The sequence below is a fragment of the Danio rerio genome, chromosome 16 (genome assembly GCF_052040795.2).
Source record: "Danio rerio strain M-AB ecotype USA chromosome 16, GRCz13ab, whole genome shotgun sequence".
In the NCBI taxonomy this organism is placed as follows: Eukaryota; Metazoa; Chordata; class Actinopteri; order Cypriniformes; family Danionidae; genus Danio; species Danio rerio.
This window is the reverse complement of record NC_141036.1, coordinates 9,012,080-9,030,000: the sequence shown is the minus strand read 5'-3', so window position 1 is coordinate 9,030,000 and position 17,921 is coordinate 9,012,080. Positions and strand designations below refer to the sequence as shown.

The window sequence follows — 17,921 nt, the reverse complement described above, 5'->3', positions numbered from 1 at the left end:
CTGAATCCACCTTGTTCTAGTGTTTTTTTCACACAATATTTTTCTTTATCAGCGTCACAGTTCATCCAAATGCCAGTACTTGCATCTGAAATGATTAATTAACCCCAAAAATCTTCTGATATCAAAGGTTTTTGTTTAAATGGCTATTTGTTGAGAATACAATAAAATGGACAACATTAAAATAATAAAAATAATGTCTGTAATGAAGTGGTGCACAGACTGTGGCTCAATAGATTTCATAGATATCGCAGAGTGATACGCACATGTGGTTTACAGATACGTGTCAGACTGTGGTATATGAGTTTGAATATACACAATCACGCAGACAATGGATAAAAAAATGTTTAATAGAAGCCTTTAAACAGTAAAAAAACCAGAAGCAAACTTTTAATATTGTAAAAAAATAAACAAATATTGCCTAAATGTATGTATCAAAGGTCAGAATCAACTATTTAATTCATTGATCAGAGAAATCTACAATAAGGAATAGTTCACACAAAACATTTATTTTCTATTTACTAAGTGGTTCCAATGAGTTTCTTGTGAGTAACACAAGGAAAAAGGTTTTAAAAAGGGGAACATATTTTGGAAAAAAGGAGAATTTTGAAGAAAGCTCAAAAACTGTTACCACTGATGTCCACAGTATTTGTTTTGAACAGTCAGACATTGGAACAAGTGAAGGGTGAGTGGGCTAAATGATGACGGAATTTTCCGTTTTGGGTGAACTACGCCTTTAGTTAATAAGTTAATATCAAAACTATTATTTGTCACATTTGCATATTTGTATCAAATCTATTATATATGCACAATATACAAGCACAGCATTAATTTCAACATTTTCATATAATCAAAATTAGCATACTCAAAAAATTTGAGAAAACCGATTGCAACAAACCATTTAAGTTCAAAAACTAATCCAAATGAGTACAGTGAACTTAATCCATTTGAGTAAATAAAGCAATTTAAACAGTAATGAAGATAAATGAAGAGAACTCAATCCAATTGAGTACTGTAAAACCCAATAAGTTATAAGGCAACTCAAATCGTTTGAGAAAACTGATTGCATCAAACCGATTGCATTTTAACCGAGTTAAAACAACTAATCTATATGAGTGTGATCTTACTCCATTTAAGTTGAAATAACGAGATATTTAACTCATTACCTCCAACACTGATTTCAAAACTCTTCAAATGAGTGGAATTAACTTTCAGAAAGAGTTAACTACACTTGTTTCATTTAATAAAGTTGACTGTTGGGTTTTACGGTGCACAAAAAAAGAACAAAACTACATAAAAAATAAAGTAGATATACATTCATTGCTAATAATACCTCGAGGTTCACTCAAAAAGCTGGCGTTTGCTGCTGCTTGTTGTTGAGTTGAAACAACAAAATTCTGAAGTACTTTGGGGAAAACATAATTGTTTTTCGTTTAATTCACTTGGATTGGTAAAAAAACGATTTATGTTGGGACAACTGAGTGAAATCCAGCATTTACAGAGTAAGTTCTCTTGAAAATCAGATTCTGTGGAGGAATTTGTTTGCCTTATGCAATTTGTGTGCTGGAAATTTCAGAAGATCTGGAGAACATTGAGCTTCTCCTCTCAGATAACTGGTGAGTGAAAGATGCGCATTGCTTGAAGCACATTGGAAACTGATCATTCAAGACTTTGATGACTGCTCCTCTGAACTTCTCTCCGGCAAATGCATAGATGATTGGGTTGAGGCAACAGTGGCTCAAGGCGATGGTTTCCACCCACTGCATGGCAAGACTCAAACCATTATGCCACTCGCAAGTTAACATGTACTCCATTTTCTGCAGGAACATAAGAAACATGACAATGTTGTATGGAGTCCAGAAGAGAAAATAAACCGCTACCACAGCAAGGATCAGTCTGACCACTTTGTGCTTTTTTTGCGATTTCATGCTGAGCAGAGTTGGGATAATCCGGGAATAACAAAAGATCATGATAATCAGAGGGAAAACCAAGCTCAGAAGATTCATCTTAAGATAAGTAAATGTCATCCAGGATGAATCTTTAGGAAAATCAGATCCGCAGGATATTTTGCTGTTTGTCTCATTTTTATCTTTGGCAAAAATGATGTTAGGTAGGGACACCAACAAGCTGAGCATCCATACCAACGAGGCCAGAGCCAAACCCATTTTTGTAGAGCGATTTCTGGAGAACACACTGTGGGCATGGACGATGATGGCATAGCGATCCAGTGTCATGAGAACCATGAAGAAGATGCTGGCGTATAGGCCGATCATGAAGAGACCTGTTATGGTGTGACACATAAACCTGCCAAAAATCCACTCATCCATTGCATTGTGAGCCCAAAATGGCAGTGACACAAGGAAGAGTAGGTCAGCTAGGGCTAGGTTGAAGAGGCACACGTCTGTCATGTTGGATTTGTGGCGGTATCTGACAAGGACCCACACAACCAGACCATTTCCAATGAAGCCAATGATGAACACTATGCTGTACAGGGTGGGAAGGAACACCTCACTGAATGCCTTTGTTTGGCCATTGTTGCATGGTTGCTCAAAGTCACCTTCTTCATTATAGTAATCGCTGTAGTCAGTTTTTGTAGCTTGAAAATCACAGAAAGTTACATGTTAGGTCATATAGCAAATTTGTAATGTCATATATATAAATATATATAAATATATATATATATATATATATATATATATATATATATATATATATATATATATATATATATATATAAATTTATATATATATATTTTTTTTAATTTTTTAAATATAAATTTATATATATATAAATTTATATATATATATATATATATATATATATATATATATATATATATATATATATATATAAATTTATATATATATATATATAAATTTGTATATATATATATATATATATATATATATATATATATATATATATATATATATATATATATATATATATAAATTTATATATATATATATATATATTAGGGATGTAACGGTATCAGAATTTCACGGTACGGTAATACCTCGGTATGAATGTCACGGTACGGTATTTATTGAATCATTTACAGAAAAAAACAAAAGTTATGAAAATACTCCAAAAAAGTGCCAAAAGCGTCAATGACATACAAATTAGCCATCTATCTGTAAGCTTTGAAACAGGAACTTCAATTTTAATAACAAAAAATTATTAAACCATGTAAAAAAATTTAGTTTCAATTTAGTATTGTTGAAAACTCATCACATTCAACATTTAATCACTCACTCACTCACTTAGATAGAGATGGGTTTTAAGGAAAATTATCATATAAATATAATCTGGTAAAAGCTGGTATCTCTGGGCATTTACAATGTCCCCTGCAACAGAAAAAAACCCTCTCATTTGGGACTGAGGTTTCTGGGACAGAGAGATATGACTTGGCCCAGGTTGACAGCAGTGGGTAATGTTGTGCATTGTCTTTCCCCCACTTGAGAGGGCAAGCCATGAGTGAGAAAGAGGTCTCATGTCTGTATCAATCTGAACAGTGTGCTGTGTCACACCCTCCGTCCCGCCCTTCAGTAGGCGCGCGACAACACCGCTCTTGAGTATGCGCGCTCAACCCCCCCCCCCCCCTTACAGTACGCGCGTGACAACACAGCTGATTAGAACGCGCGCAACAACACCGCTATTCAGTACGCGCGCGACAACACAGCTGATCAGAAAGCGCGCGATAACACCGCTATTCAGTACGCGTGCGGCGACAACACCCGCTTCAGGTTCGATCATTTCCAGCTCTTTTTGATGCCCGCTTCTAGCAGCACACTCCATTTCCGCATTACTGTATCTGTAGCTACAACAGACCGCAAGGGATGATGGCCACCCCTGGGCTGATGGGAATTGTAGTTTTCGCTACTTCCCGTTCGCTTCATTCGCCTGAGCAAATTTTCTCAGAAGACCTATAGTTTTACCGAGTCATGCGACTACGGTAATATCGAAAAAAATTTATATTGCGGTATGACGGTATTTACAATACCATTACATCCCTAATATATATATATATATATATATATATATATATATATATATATATATATATATATATATATATATATATATATATATATATATATATATATATATATATTTAAATTTATATATATATATATAATCAATCTTAACAATGGCTCAAAATGTCTTTAGATTTGAAAGATTAGCAATTTATAGTTTAATTTGTGTTCTCATGACCTCTACTGGTCAGCATTTATATTTTTGTGGGTTGTAAACTGAGATGAACAGATGCTTAGATTAACCATATAATGTTCAGACCATTTTAAATTAAATTTTAATATACAGTATTATTGGGAAAAAAACACAGTTTTGCATAATTATATAATCATTTACTAATTATTTCAATTTCAACAAATGCTGTAACAAAAATCACAACAAAACAAAACAAAACAAAACAAAACACAATGCCCTCAATATTAATAGAACTTACAATCACCTACCAGCCACAGTACTTGGCTCCTCTGTCATGTCTCTAGGTGATGGCAGCTGAATGTTTAAAACTGATGTGATCCTGTGTGTAAAAAGCTTCTGAGTTTCACACAAACACAGGAGGTGTTATTTCCTGAACCTCCCAAGGGGCAGAACTTCTTACGAAAAAAGAATTATGTCACTTTTTTATTTGCAAGTTTTCACACTCGTATGTTTTTATGTTTATTTCATAAATGGAATCAAGTCTTTTATTCACACAAGCAACAATAAAAAAGCAAGGCCAAAATACAAAGCGGAAACAGGGAAAATGGTTAACACCAGTATTAAAGAGTTTGCTATTTCTACAAAGATTAGTTAAAAATAGTTAAAACATTCTCATAAGTTCGAGCTTTCATTTCTACAAGCTTGAACTGATTACTAATATAGAATTATTCTTTCATTCCTGCTTGCATCTGAGCTTTCAAATGTGGAAGTGACATTTATTTATTTTTATTTACTTTACTTTACAGACATTTTCTTTTAAGTCGGCTGTCTCTGTACGGTTAAATTAATTCATTTAATTGCGTATGCGGTGTTAAAATGAAACCTTTAAAACCCGAGAAATTTCTGAGGCATTTCAGCATCAAAAAAAAGAGGCAAACAGTAAAGTGTAGGTTTCTATGCATATATATTTCCATATGCACATACACATACATAGATATATTTATTATCTGCTTACAAAAGCACTGACAATACAATTTGTATTTGAAATTTCTTACAATGAGTCAATGTTCTCGATGTAGTTACACATGTCCAATATTTCAAATGTCTTCACACACAAATAAAAGTGCATTAAATTGTATACAAACCAGTATGCTAAGGGTTAAGATAATAAATGTAATTTATAGTAAATGCCTTATTAAGAGCATGTAGGACTATTGTTGTACAGCTTAAAACAAAATAAAGCAACAGATGTAAGACGCGTTTGCACATTCATAACAATAAATATGATCATGTTTTCTCATATTTCAAACGAAGTGTATCAGACTAAGTGTGGCCGTGCTATTTCTGTGTGCATATGGTGTCGTTTGTGTTCTATTTAAGACTCTGGTTTTTTTACTCCTTCCTCTGAGACAGAGCACAATGTTCTGATAAAAACTGTTTGAACATCATCTAGTGGTTGATCGTATGCACTGATTCAGTATCAGTAGACACTTTTGGTCTGATTTAATATTTCAAACAGGAAAGGAATAACAAAAAGGAATTGTTAAATTTACTAAGTGGTGCAACAAGTTTCTTGTAACAAAAAAAAGAATAAAAATTTGAAAAAAGGTGAAAATATTTTGAAAAAAAGAGAATTTTGAAGAATGCTCAAAAATGGTGACCATTGACTTCCACCGTATTTATTTTTACTATGAAAGAAAGTAAACAGTCAGACAGTAATGGAACAAGTGAAGGATGAGTGGGCTAAATGATGACGGTCGGAATATATTGTGTTGGGTTAACTATGCCTTTAGTTAATATTAAAACAATTATTTGTCTCATTTGCATATTTGTATCAAATCTATTATCCAGATATATGATGAAAATTTTGGTAAAATACAATTAGTGAAGCATTAATTAAATTCTTACTTTACACTGACCGAAAATCATCCACCCGCACAGTTGAGTAGATAATAATAGACTCAGTATTTGTCTCATTGGTTTTAGGCCTTTTGGCAAATGTCTCATTTATGTTTACTGTTTTAAAGAGTGTTTATTCATTTTAACCTTGTTTTAAAACAATACCTATCTAAATGGTGATTTTTAGATGCGGAAAATCCACCAGTAAAACTAAAGATTTACAATAGATTTGTAAAAAAAACAATAGATTTCTTTACCCATCTCCCACCATGCAAGAACTTACACACTTTAAAACACACATCTTTATTTGTTGTCATTCTTCCTTGCTTTATCAATATATCGTAGTGTATACTGTTTAATAATCAATGTAAATTATCAGGCGCCACTGTGAAAAAATATGTTTATGCATTTTGTGTGCTGAAAATTTCAGAAGATCTGGAGAACATTGAGCTTCTCCTCTCAGATAACTGGTGAGTGAAAGATGCGCATTGCTTAAAGCACATTGGAAACTGATCATTCAAGACTTTGATGACTGCTCCTCTGAACTTCTCTCCAGCAAATGCATAGATGATTGGGTTAAGGCAACAGTGGCTCAAGGCGATGGTTTCCACCCACTGCATGGCAAGACTCAAACCATTATGCCACTCGCAAGTGAACATGTACTCCATTCTGTGCAGGAACATAAGAAACATGACGATGTTGTATGGAGTCCAGAAGAGAAAATAAACCGCTACCACAGCAAAGATCAGTCTGACCACTTTGTGCTTTTTTTGCGACTTCATGCTGAGCAGAGTTGGGATAATCCGGGAATAACAAAAGATCATGATAATCAGAGGGAAAACCAAGCTCAGAAGGTTCATCTTAAGATAAGTAAATGGCATCCAGGATGAATCTTTAGGAAAATCAGATCTTCAGGATATTTTGCTGTTTGTCTCATTTTTATCTTTGGCAAAAATGATGTTAGGTAGGGACACCAACAGGCTGAGCATCCATACCAACGAGGCCAGAGCCAAACCCATTTTTGTAGAGCGATTTCTGGAGAACACACTGTGGGCATGGACGATGATGGCATAGCGATTCAGTGTCATGAGAACCATGAAGAAGATGCTGGCGTAGAGACCAATCATGAAGAGACCTGTTATGGTGTGACACATAAACCTGCCAAAAATCCACTCATCCATGGCATTGTAAGCCCAAAATGGCAGTGACACAAGGAAGAGTAGGTCAGCTAGGGCTAGGTTGAAGAGGCACACGTCTGTCATGTTGGATTTGTGGCGGTATCTGACAAGGACCCACACCACCAGACCATTTCCAATAAAGCCAATGATGAACACTATGCTGTACAGGGTGGGAAGGAACACCTCACTGAAAGCCTTTGTTTGGCCATTGTTGCATGGTTGCTCAAAGTCACCTTCTTCATTATAGTAATCGCTGTAGTCAGTTTTTGTAGCTTGAAAATCACAGAAAGTTACATGTTAGGTCATATAGCAAATTTGTAATGTCATATATTTATATATATATATAATCTGAACAATGGCTCAAAATGTCTTTAGATTTGAAGGATTAGTAATTTATAGCTTAGTTTGTGTTCTCATGACCTCTACTGGTCAGCATTTATATTTTTGTGGGTTGTAAACTGAGATAAACAGATGCTTAGATTAACCATATAAAGTTTAGTTCATTTTAAATGAAATTATAATATACAGTATTATGGGAAAAAACACCACAGTTTTGTATAATTCTATAATCATTTATTCATAATTATTTCAATTTCAACAAATGCTGTAACAAAAATCACAACAAAACAAAACAAAACAAAACAAAACACAATGCCCTCAATATTAATAGAACTTACAATCACCTACCAGCCACAGTACTTGGCTCCTCTGTCATGTCTCTAGGTGATGGCAGCTGAATGTTAAAACTGATGTGATCCTGTGTGTAAAATGTCCAGCTTCACACAAACACAGGAGGTGTTATTCCCTGAACCTCCCAGTGGCTGAACTTCTTCTTACGCTTAAAAAAAAGTATGTCACTTTTTTATTTGCAAGTTTTCACACTCGTATATTTTTATGTTTATTTCATAAATGAAATCAAGTCTTTTACTCACACAAGCAACAATAAAAAGCAAGGCCAAAATACAAAGAGGAAACAGGGAAAATGGTTAACTTAACACCAGTATTAAAGAATTTGCTATTTCTACAAAGATTAGTTAAAAATAGTTAAAACATTCTCATAAGTTCGAGCTTTCATTTCTACAAGCTTGAACTGATTACTAATATAGAACTAGATTCTTAAAGTTTGAGAACAAACTTTGAGGCTGGCTTGTGAAAGCCTGACGGTAATAGTTTATTTAAACAGTTTTAAAAAGTATGAAAAGATAGATAGATAGATAGATAGATAGATAGATAGATAGATAGATAGATAGATAGATAGATAGATAGATAGATAGATAGATAGATAGATAGATGTTAGCATGATTCTAGCATGAATTAGCATAATGTTAGCATGATTCTAGCATGAATTAGCATGTTGTTAGCATGATTCTAGCATGAATTAGCATGTTGTTAGCATGATTCTAGCATGATTTAGCATGTTGTTAGCATGATTCTAGCATGATTTAGCATGTTGTTAGCACGATTCTAGCATGAATTAGCATGTTACTAGCATGATTCTAGCATGAATTAGCATGTTGTTAGCATAATTCTAGCATGAATTAGCATGTTACTAGCATGATTCTAGTATGAATTAGCATGTTACTAGCACGATTCTAGCATGAATTAGCATGTTACTAGCAAGATTCTAGCATGAATTAGCATGTTACTAGCATGATTTTGGCATGAATTAGCACGATTCTAGCATGAATTAGCATGTTGTTAGCATGATTCTAGCATGAACTAGCATGTTACTAGCATGATTCTAGCATGAATTAGCATGAGACTAGCATGATTCTAGCATGAATTAGCATGTAACTAGCATGATTCTAGCATGAATTAGCATGTGATTAGCATGATTCTAGCATGAATTAGCATGTAACTAGCATGATTCTAGCATGAATTAGCATGTTGTTAGCATGATTCTAACATGAATTAGCATGCTACTAGCATGATTCTAGCATGAATTAGCATGTTGTTAGCATGATTCTAACATGAATTAGCATGTTACTAGCATGATTCTAGCATGAATTAGCATGTTGTTAGCATGAATTGGCATGTGACTAACATGATTCTAGCATGAATTAGCATGTTGTTAGCATGATTCTAGCATGATTAGCATGTGACTAGCATGATTCTAGCATGAATTAGCATGTGACTAGCATGATTCTAGCATGAATTAGCATGTAACTAGCATGTTTCTAGCATGTTGTTAGCATGATAGATAGATAGATAGATAGATAGATAGATAGATAGATAGATAGATAGATAGATAGATAGATAGATAGATAGATAGATAGATAGAATGATAGATAGATAGATAGAAGCAGTTTATAGATAGATAGATAGATAGATAGATAGATAGATAGATAGATAGATAGATAGATAGATAGATAGATATAGATAGATAGATAGATAGATAGATAGATAGATAGATAGATAGATAGATAGATAGATAGATAGATAGATGGTGTGCGAGCATGAGTCAAACAAGCCAACCCCCACCTCTCTACGATGTTCTGATGCTGAGATATAGCTGCTGTTATATCGTTGCTAGGTTAGTCTGTTTTGTTGCTATGGAGTTGATTGACAGCTTAGACTGATGATGTATCAAAGCTTCTTGCCAGTATGAACAGTTAAAAACAACCCCCATGTCTCTATCACACTGCAGCATGACAATATCAGTCTGAACCTCTTTAATGGCAGTCTATGGGACAGTTGCTAGGGTGCAGTATCTGGTTGTTAGGGTGTGGCTAGAAAGTTAAAAGGACATCAGTGATTGGCTGCTGGCTAGACTGAGTTAAATGAGCTCAATCATTAGTCTGTAGGACAGTCTGATGCAGAGTTATGAGCTCACAAAGTTTGATCCCATGCAAAGTCAATGAGAGTATTTTGCAATGGAAGTCTATGGGACGGTTTCTAGGGTCCAAAAGTGGTTGCTAGGGCGTGGCCAGAAAGTTTAAAGGTGGTCAGTCATTGGCAGTTTGATAGTCTGAGTTAAATGAGCCCAGTTAGAAGTCTGTGTGACATTCTGATGCGGAGTTATGAGGTCACAAAGTTTGATCCAATGTTACGTCTATGGGATTTTTCCGACGGTCCCGGGACGTTTTTCGGAAAACCGAAAGTCGGATCAGTCGGAAAGGATATAGCAACTCGAGTCAGAATAGTTCGGAGGTCTGACCCGAGTTTGATGGTCATAGCTTGAAAGGCCTAGGACGAGATAGAGTTTAATTTTTAGTCTCAGAAGAAGAATAATAACTAGACAGTAAAGTTCGTCGAGACAAACTTTGAGGCTGGCTTGACAAAGCCTGTTGGTAATAGTTTATTTAGTTTAAAAACAGTTTGAAAAAGTATAAGTAGCATGTTATTAGCATGATTCTAGCATGAATTAGCATGATACTACCATGGATTAGCATGTTATTAGCATGAGTGTAGTACAAATTAGCATTTTATTAGCATGATTCTAGTATAAATTAGCATGTTATTAGCATGCTTTTAGCATGAATTAGCATGTTACTAGCATGATTCTAGAATAAATTAGCATGTCATTAGCATGATTCTAGTATGAATTAGCATGCTACTAGAATGATTCTAGCATGAATTAGCATGTTACTAGCATGATTCTAGCATGAATTAGCATGTTACTAGTATGATTCTAGCATGAATTAGCATGTTACTAGCATGATTCTAGCATGCATTAGCATGTTACTAGCATGATTCTAGTATGAATTAGCCTGTTACTAGCATGATTCTAGTATGAATTAGCAGGTTACTAGCATGATTCTAGCATGAATTAGCATGATTCTAGTATGAATTAGCATGTTACTAGAATGATTCTAGCATGAATTAGCATGTTACTCGCATGATTCTAGCATGAATTAGCATGTTATTAGCATGATTATAGTATGAATTAGCATGTTACTAGCATGAATCTAGCGTGAATTAGCCTGTTATTAGCAAGATTCTAGCATGCATTAGCATGTTACTAGCATGATTCTAGTATGAATTAGCATGTTATTAGCATGATTCTAGTATGAATTAGCATGTTATTAGCATGATTGTAGTATGAATTAGCATGTTACTAGCATGATTCTAGTATAAATTAGCATGTCACATAGCATGCTTAGGTGGTTGCTAGGGTATTCTGAGTGGTTGCCAAGTCGTTGCTAAGCAGTTGCTAGGGTGTCCTGAGTGGTTGCTAGGTGGCTGCTAAGATGTTGCTAGGGTGTTGCTAGGTGGTTGCTATGGTGTTCTGAGTGGTTGCTAGGTTGTTGCTAGGCAGTTGCTAGGGTGCTCTGAATGGTTGCTAGGTGGTTGCTAAGGTCTTGCTAGGTAGTTGCTAGGGTGTTCCGAGTGGTTGCTAAGGTGTTGCTAGGTGGTTGCTAGGGTGTTCTGAGTGGTTGCTAGGTGGTTGCTAAGGTGTTGCTAGGTGGTTGCTAGGGTGTCCTGAGTGGTTGCTTGGTGGTTGCTAAGGCGTTGATAGGCGGTTGCTAGGGTGTTCTGACTGGTTGCTAGGTCGTTGCTAAGGTGTGCTAGGCGGTTGCTAAGGTGTCCCAAGTGGTTGCTAGGTGGTTGCTAAGGTGTTGCTATGTGGTTGCTAGGGTATTCTGAGTGGTTGCTAAGGCGTTGCTAGACGGTTGCTAGGGTGTCCTGAGTGGTCGCTAGGCCCTTACTAAGGCATTACTAGGCCGTTGCTAGGTGGTTGCTAGGCGGTTGCTAGGGTAATTTGGGTGGTTGCTAGGCAGTTGCTAGGGTACCCTGGCTGGTTACTAGGCAAGCCTCACATACATGCTTGATAAAACATTTATACTTAGTAAGCATTTCTAGCAAGTTACAGTACTTGGCTAGTCAATATTAGCATGTAGCTAATCACTGCTAGCATGTGTAGCATATAGGAAGTTCCGTTTGCTAGCATGAGTCAAACGAGCCAATCTCCAAGTCTCTACGATGTTCTGATGCTGGGATATAGCTGTTGATGAATGGTTGCTAGGGTACTCTGTTTTGTTGCTATGGGCAAGGTTACAAAGTGAACTTGAATGTAGTTGGCTGTCTAAGTCAAATGAACCAACCCCCATGTCTCTATGACACTGCTATGCAAAGATATGCATCTTGGTCTATTTTAATGAAAGTCTATGGAATCAATTTGGGGGCGTGGCTTGTGAGCTTCATTATCATATTGAGATGCTCATTGGTTGTCTGAGTCAGATGAGCCATCCCCCAAGTCAATAGGACACTGCTAAGCAAAGATATGCATGTAGGCCAGTTATTAACATGAGTCTAGTATGAATTAGCATGTTACTAGCATGATTCTAGTACAAATTAGCATGTCATTAGCATGTTTCCAGTATGAGTTAGCATGTCATTAGCATGATTAGCATATGAGTAGCATGTTGCTAGCATGATTGGCATGTCATTAGCATGTTAGAATTATAAGCATTTAATAGCACAGCTAATTACAGTCTATAGGACAGTTGCTAGGGTGAAGTATGTGGTAGTTAGGGGTGTGGCTAGAAAGTTAAAAGGCCATCAGGGATTGGCTGCTGGCTAGACTCAGTTAAATGAGCTCAGCCATTAGTCTGTATGACAGTCTGATGCAGAGTTAAGAGCTCACAAAATTTGATCCCATGTAAAGTCAATGAGAGTCTTTTGTAATGGAAGTCTACGGGACAGTTGCTAGGGTGCAGTATGTGGTAGTTAGGGGTGTGGCTAGAAAGTTAAAAGCTCATCAGTTATTGGCAGTTTGGTAGTCTGAGTTAAATGAGCTCAGCCATTAGTCTGTATGACAGTCAGATGCAGAGTTAAGAGGTCACAAAGTTTGATCCCATGTTAAGTCAATGAGAGTCTTTTGTAATGGAAGTCTACGGGACAGTTGCTAGGGTGCAGTATGTGGTAGTTAGGGGTGTGGCTAGAAAGTTAAAAGCTCATCAGTTATTGGCAGTTTGGTAGTCTGAGTTAAATGAGCTCAGCCATTAGTCTATATGACAGTCTGATGCAGAGTTATGAGCTCACAAAGTTTGATCCCATGTTAAGTCAATGAAAGTCTTTTGAATGGAAGTCTACGGGACAGTTGCTAGGGTGCAGTATGTGGTAGTTAGGGGTGTGGCTAGAAAGTTAAAAGCTCATCAGTTATTGGCAGTTTGGTAGTCGGAGTTAAATGAGCTCAGCCATTAGTCTGTATGACAGTCTGATGCAGAGTTATGAGCTCATAAAGTTTGATCCCATGTTAAGTCAATGAGAGTCTTTTGAATAGAAGTCTATGGGACAGTTACTAGGGTCAAAAAGTGGTTGCTAGGGCGTGGCTAGAAAGTTTAAAGGTGATCAGTCATTGGCAGTTTGATAGTCAGAGTTAAATGAGCCCAGTTAGAAGTCTGTGCGACAGTCTGATGCAGAGTTATGAGCTCACAAAGTTTGATCCAATGTTAAGCCTATGGGATTTTTTCGACAGTCCCGGGACGTTTTTCGGAAAACCGAAAGTCGGATCAGTCTGAGGAGATATAGCAACACGAGTCAGAATAGTTTGGAGGTCTGGAGCGAGTTTGGTGGTAATAGCTTGAAAGCTCTAGGAGGAGATAGAGTTAGAAATTTAGTCTCAGAAGAAGAATAATAAAAAAAACTAGAATTGTACATTTCCTAAAGGAAATGTGAATGGGGTTTGCGTGGCAAATCGATGGGGTACAAAATGGTACTAAACTGGGCAATAGCACTGGAAAGGTAAGAAATGGTGGTTGCTAAGATGTTGCTAGGCGGTTGCTAGGGTGTCCTGAGTGGTTGCTAGGTGGTTGCTAGGGTGTTCTGAGTGGTTGCTAAGTGGTTGCTAAGGTGTTGCTAGGCGGTTGCTAGGGTGTTCTGAGTGGTTGCTAGGTGGTTGCTAAGGTGTTGCTAGGTGGTTGCTAGGGTATTCTAAGTGGTTGCTAGGCGGTTGCTAGGGTGTCCTGAGTGGTTGCTAGGTGGTTGCTAAGGTGTTGCTAGGCGGTTGCTAGGGTGTTCTGAGTGGTTGCTAGGTGGTTGCTAGGCGGTTGCTAGGGTGTTCTGAGTGGTTGCTAGGTGGTTGCTAAGGTGTTGCTAGGCGGTTGCTAAGGTGTCCTAAGTGGTTGCTAGGTGGTTGCTAAGGTGTTACTAGGCGGTTGCTAGGGTGTCCTGAGTGGTTGCTAGGCGGTTGCTAGGGTGTTCTGAGTGGTTGCTAGGTGGTTGCTAAGGCGTTGCTAGGCGGTTGCTAGGGTGTTCTGAGTGGTTGCTAGGTGGTTGCTAAGGTGTAGCTAGGCGGTTGCTAAGGTGTCCTAAGTGGTTGCTAGGTGGTTGCTAAGGTGTTGCTAGGTGGTTGCTAGGGTATTCTGAGTGGTTGCTAAGGCATTGCTAGGCGGTTGCTAGGGTGTCCTGAGTGGTCGCTAGGCCCTTACTAAGGCGTTACTAGGCGGTTGCTAGGTGGTTGCTAGGCGGTTGCTAGGGTAATTTGGGTGGTTGCTAGGCAGTTGCTAGGGTACCCTGGGTGGTTACTAGGCAAGCCTCACATACATGCCTGATGAAATATTTATACTTAGTGAGCATTTCTAGCAAGTTACAGTACTTGGCTAGTCAATATTAGCATGTAGCTAGTCACTGCTAGCATGTGTAGCATATAGGAAGTTCCGTTTGCTAGCATGAGTCAAACGAGCCAATCCCCAAGTCTCTACGATGTTCCGATGCTGAGATATAGCTGTTGATGAACGGTTGCTAGGGTACTCTGTTTTGTTGCTATGGGCGAGGTTGCAGAGTGAACTTGAATGTGGTTGGCTGTCCAAGTCAAATGAGCCAACCCCCAAGTCAATAGGACACTGCTAAGCAAAGATATGCATGTAGGCCAGTTATAATGGCAGTCTATGGGACCAGTTTGGGGGCGTGGCTTGTGAACTTCATTATCATATTGAGATGCTCATTGGTCATCTGAGTCAGATGAGCCATCCCCCAAGTCAATAGGACACTGCTAAGCAAAGATATGCATGTAGGCCAGTTATAATAGCAGTCTATGGGACCAGTTTGGGGGCGTGGCTTGTGAACTTCATTATCATATTGAGATGCTCATTGGTCATCTGAGTCAGATGAGCCATCCCCCAAGTCAATAGGACACTGCTAAGCAAAGATATGCATGTAGGCCAGTTATAATGGCAGTCTATGGGACCAGTTTGGGGGCGTGGCTTGTGAGCTTCATTATCATATTGAGATGCTGATTGGTTGTCTGAGTCAGATGAGCCCACCCCCATGTCTCTATGACACTCCTATGTAATGTTATAGATGTGTGACCTTTATAATGGAAGTCAATGGGATCTGCAATGGGACATCCCACCCCATGTTAAGTCAATGGGGCACTTATTAAGGGTCTTTAAGTGGTTTGGGGGGGCGTGGCTTGTGAGCTTCAAAATCATAATGAGATGCTGATTGGTTGCCTTAGTCAAATAAGCCAACCCCCAAGTCTATATGACAGTGCTATGTACTTTGATTGACATATGACATTTATAATGGGAGTCAATGTAATGAATGGGAGTCAATGGCCAATGTAAAGTCAATGGGGACCCTTTTGGGACGTCCTAGCACCCGAGGGGTACAACCTATACCCCCTTTCATGGTATGTTCTCACTTAGGCTGCAACCCCCTACAGATATTGTGAATCCCATATTTCTATGAAATTCACACTCTGCGCTGTGATTCGTCAAAGTTCGGCTCCATGTAAAGTCAATGGAGACTTTGGGACGTCCTAGCTCCCCAGGGGTACAACATTTACCGCCTTTCGGGGTGTGGGTTGAAGCCTCCTATAACCCTCTCAAGATGTCGCGAATCCCATGTCTCTACGAATTTCACTGTTGGCGCTACGGCGATTTCCGGGAATAGTATCTTACGAGTGTCTAGAAAATGAATGGGAGTCAATGGGCCAATGTAAGTCAATGGGGACCACTTTGGGACGTCCTAGAGCCCCAGGGGTGCAACCTAAAACCCCTTGCGGGGTATGTTCTCACTTAGGCTGCAACCCCCTACAGATGCTGTGAATCCCATATTTCTATGAAATTCACACTCTGCGCTGTGATTCGTCAAAGTTCGGCTCAATGTTAAGTCTATGGGATTTTTGGGGGGGTTTTTTGGCCCCTGCGGGGCCAAAAAACCCCCCACCCCTTATAAAAGTCATAGCACACCATTCCCGATAAGACCGCACGATTTGAGCCCACTTTCAAGGGTCTGGGACGAAAGCTGCGGGACTAGTTACGCGCCGAAAAATAGGACGGAAGAAGGAAGAAGAAGAAGAAGAAGGAAGAAGAATAATAAACCACAATAGTAAGAATGGACTTTGCCTATGGCAAACCCCATTAAAAATAATAATAAGTTTAAATAGCATTTCAGTAGTCTGGCTTTGACAAGCCAGCCTAATAATACTAGATTCTTAAAGTTTAAAGAACAAACTTTGAGGCTGGCTTGTGAAAGCCTGACGGTAATAGTTTATTTAGTTTAAACAGTTTTAAAAAATTATGAAAAGATAGATAGATAGATAGATAGATAGATAGATAGATAGATAGATAGATAGATAGATAGATAGATAGATAGATAGATAGATAGATTAGCATGTTATTAGCATGATTCTAACATGAATTAGCATGTTGTTAGCATGATTTTAGCATGAAATAGCATGTTGTTAGCATGATTCTATTATGAATTAGCATGTTGCTATTATGATTCTAGCATGAATTAGCATGTTGTTAGCATGAATTAACATGTTACTAGCATGATTCTAGCATGAATTAGCATGTTGTTAGCATAAATTAGCATGTTACTAGCATGATTCTAGCATGAATTAACATGTTATTAGCATGATTCTATCATAAATTAGCATGTGACTAGCATGAATCTAGCATAAATTAACAAGTAACTAGCATGAATTAGCATGTTACTAGCACAATTCTAGCATGAATTAGCATGTTACTAGCATGATTCTAGCATGAATTAGCATGTTGTCAGCATGATTCTAGCATGAATTAGCATGTTACTAGCACAATTCTAGCATGAATTAGCATTTCACTAACAATATTCTAGCATGAATTAGCATGTTACTAGCATGATTCTAGCATGAATTAGCATGTTACTAGCATGATTCTAGCATGAATTAGCATGTTACTCTCATGATTCTAGCATGAATTAGCATGATTCTAGCATGAATTAGCATGTTACTAGCATGATTTTAGCATGAGTTAGCATGATTCTAGCATGAATTAGCATGTTGTTAGCATGATTCTAGCATGAATTAGCATGTAAATAGCATGATTCTAGCATGAATTTGCATTTTGTTAGCATGATGGATAGGTAGATAGACAGACAGACAGACAGACAGACAGACAGACAGATAGATAGACAGACAGATAGATAGATAGATAGATAGATAGAGGTAGACAGATAGACAGATAGATAGATAGATAGATAGATAGATAGATAGATAGATAGATAGATAGATAGATAGATAGATAGATAGATAGATAGATAGATGGTGTGCGAGCCTGAGTCAAACAAGCCAATCCCCGCCTCTCTACGATGTTCTGATGCTGAGATATAGCTGGTGTTATATAGTTGCTAGGTTAGTCTGTTTTGTTGCTATGGAGTTGATTGACAGCTTAGACTGATGATGTATCAAAGCTTCTTGCCAGTATGAACAGTTAAAAACAACCCCCATGTCTTTATCACACTGC

General features: G+C 37.6%; 2 protein-coding genes across 3 annotated transcripts in view; both read right to left on the bottom strand.

Annotated features, from left to right (window-relative positions):
• Positions 1-6,245, bottom strand: part of si:cabz01093077.1 — a 16,045-nt gene extending 9,800 nt beyond the window's left edge. The window contains exon 1 of the mRNA XM_087286653.1: positions 6,084-6,245. The gene's annotated coding sequence lies outside the window, so the exon portion shown is untranslated. The remainder of the gene's footprint in view (positions 1-6,083) is intronic.
• Positions 329-8,083, bottom strand: si:ch211-207g17.3. 2 transcript variants are annotated; one of them, NM_001442552.1, is given in 3 exon segments: positions 329-1,578; positions 6,503-7,517; positions 7,933-8,010. In NM_001442552.1, coding segments are annotated over 3 exon segments (1,077 nt in total). In that variant the 5' UTR covers positions 7,961-8,010; the 3' UTR covers positions 329-1,544.
• Between the last annotated feature and the right edge of the window lie 9,838 nt (positions 8,084-17,921).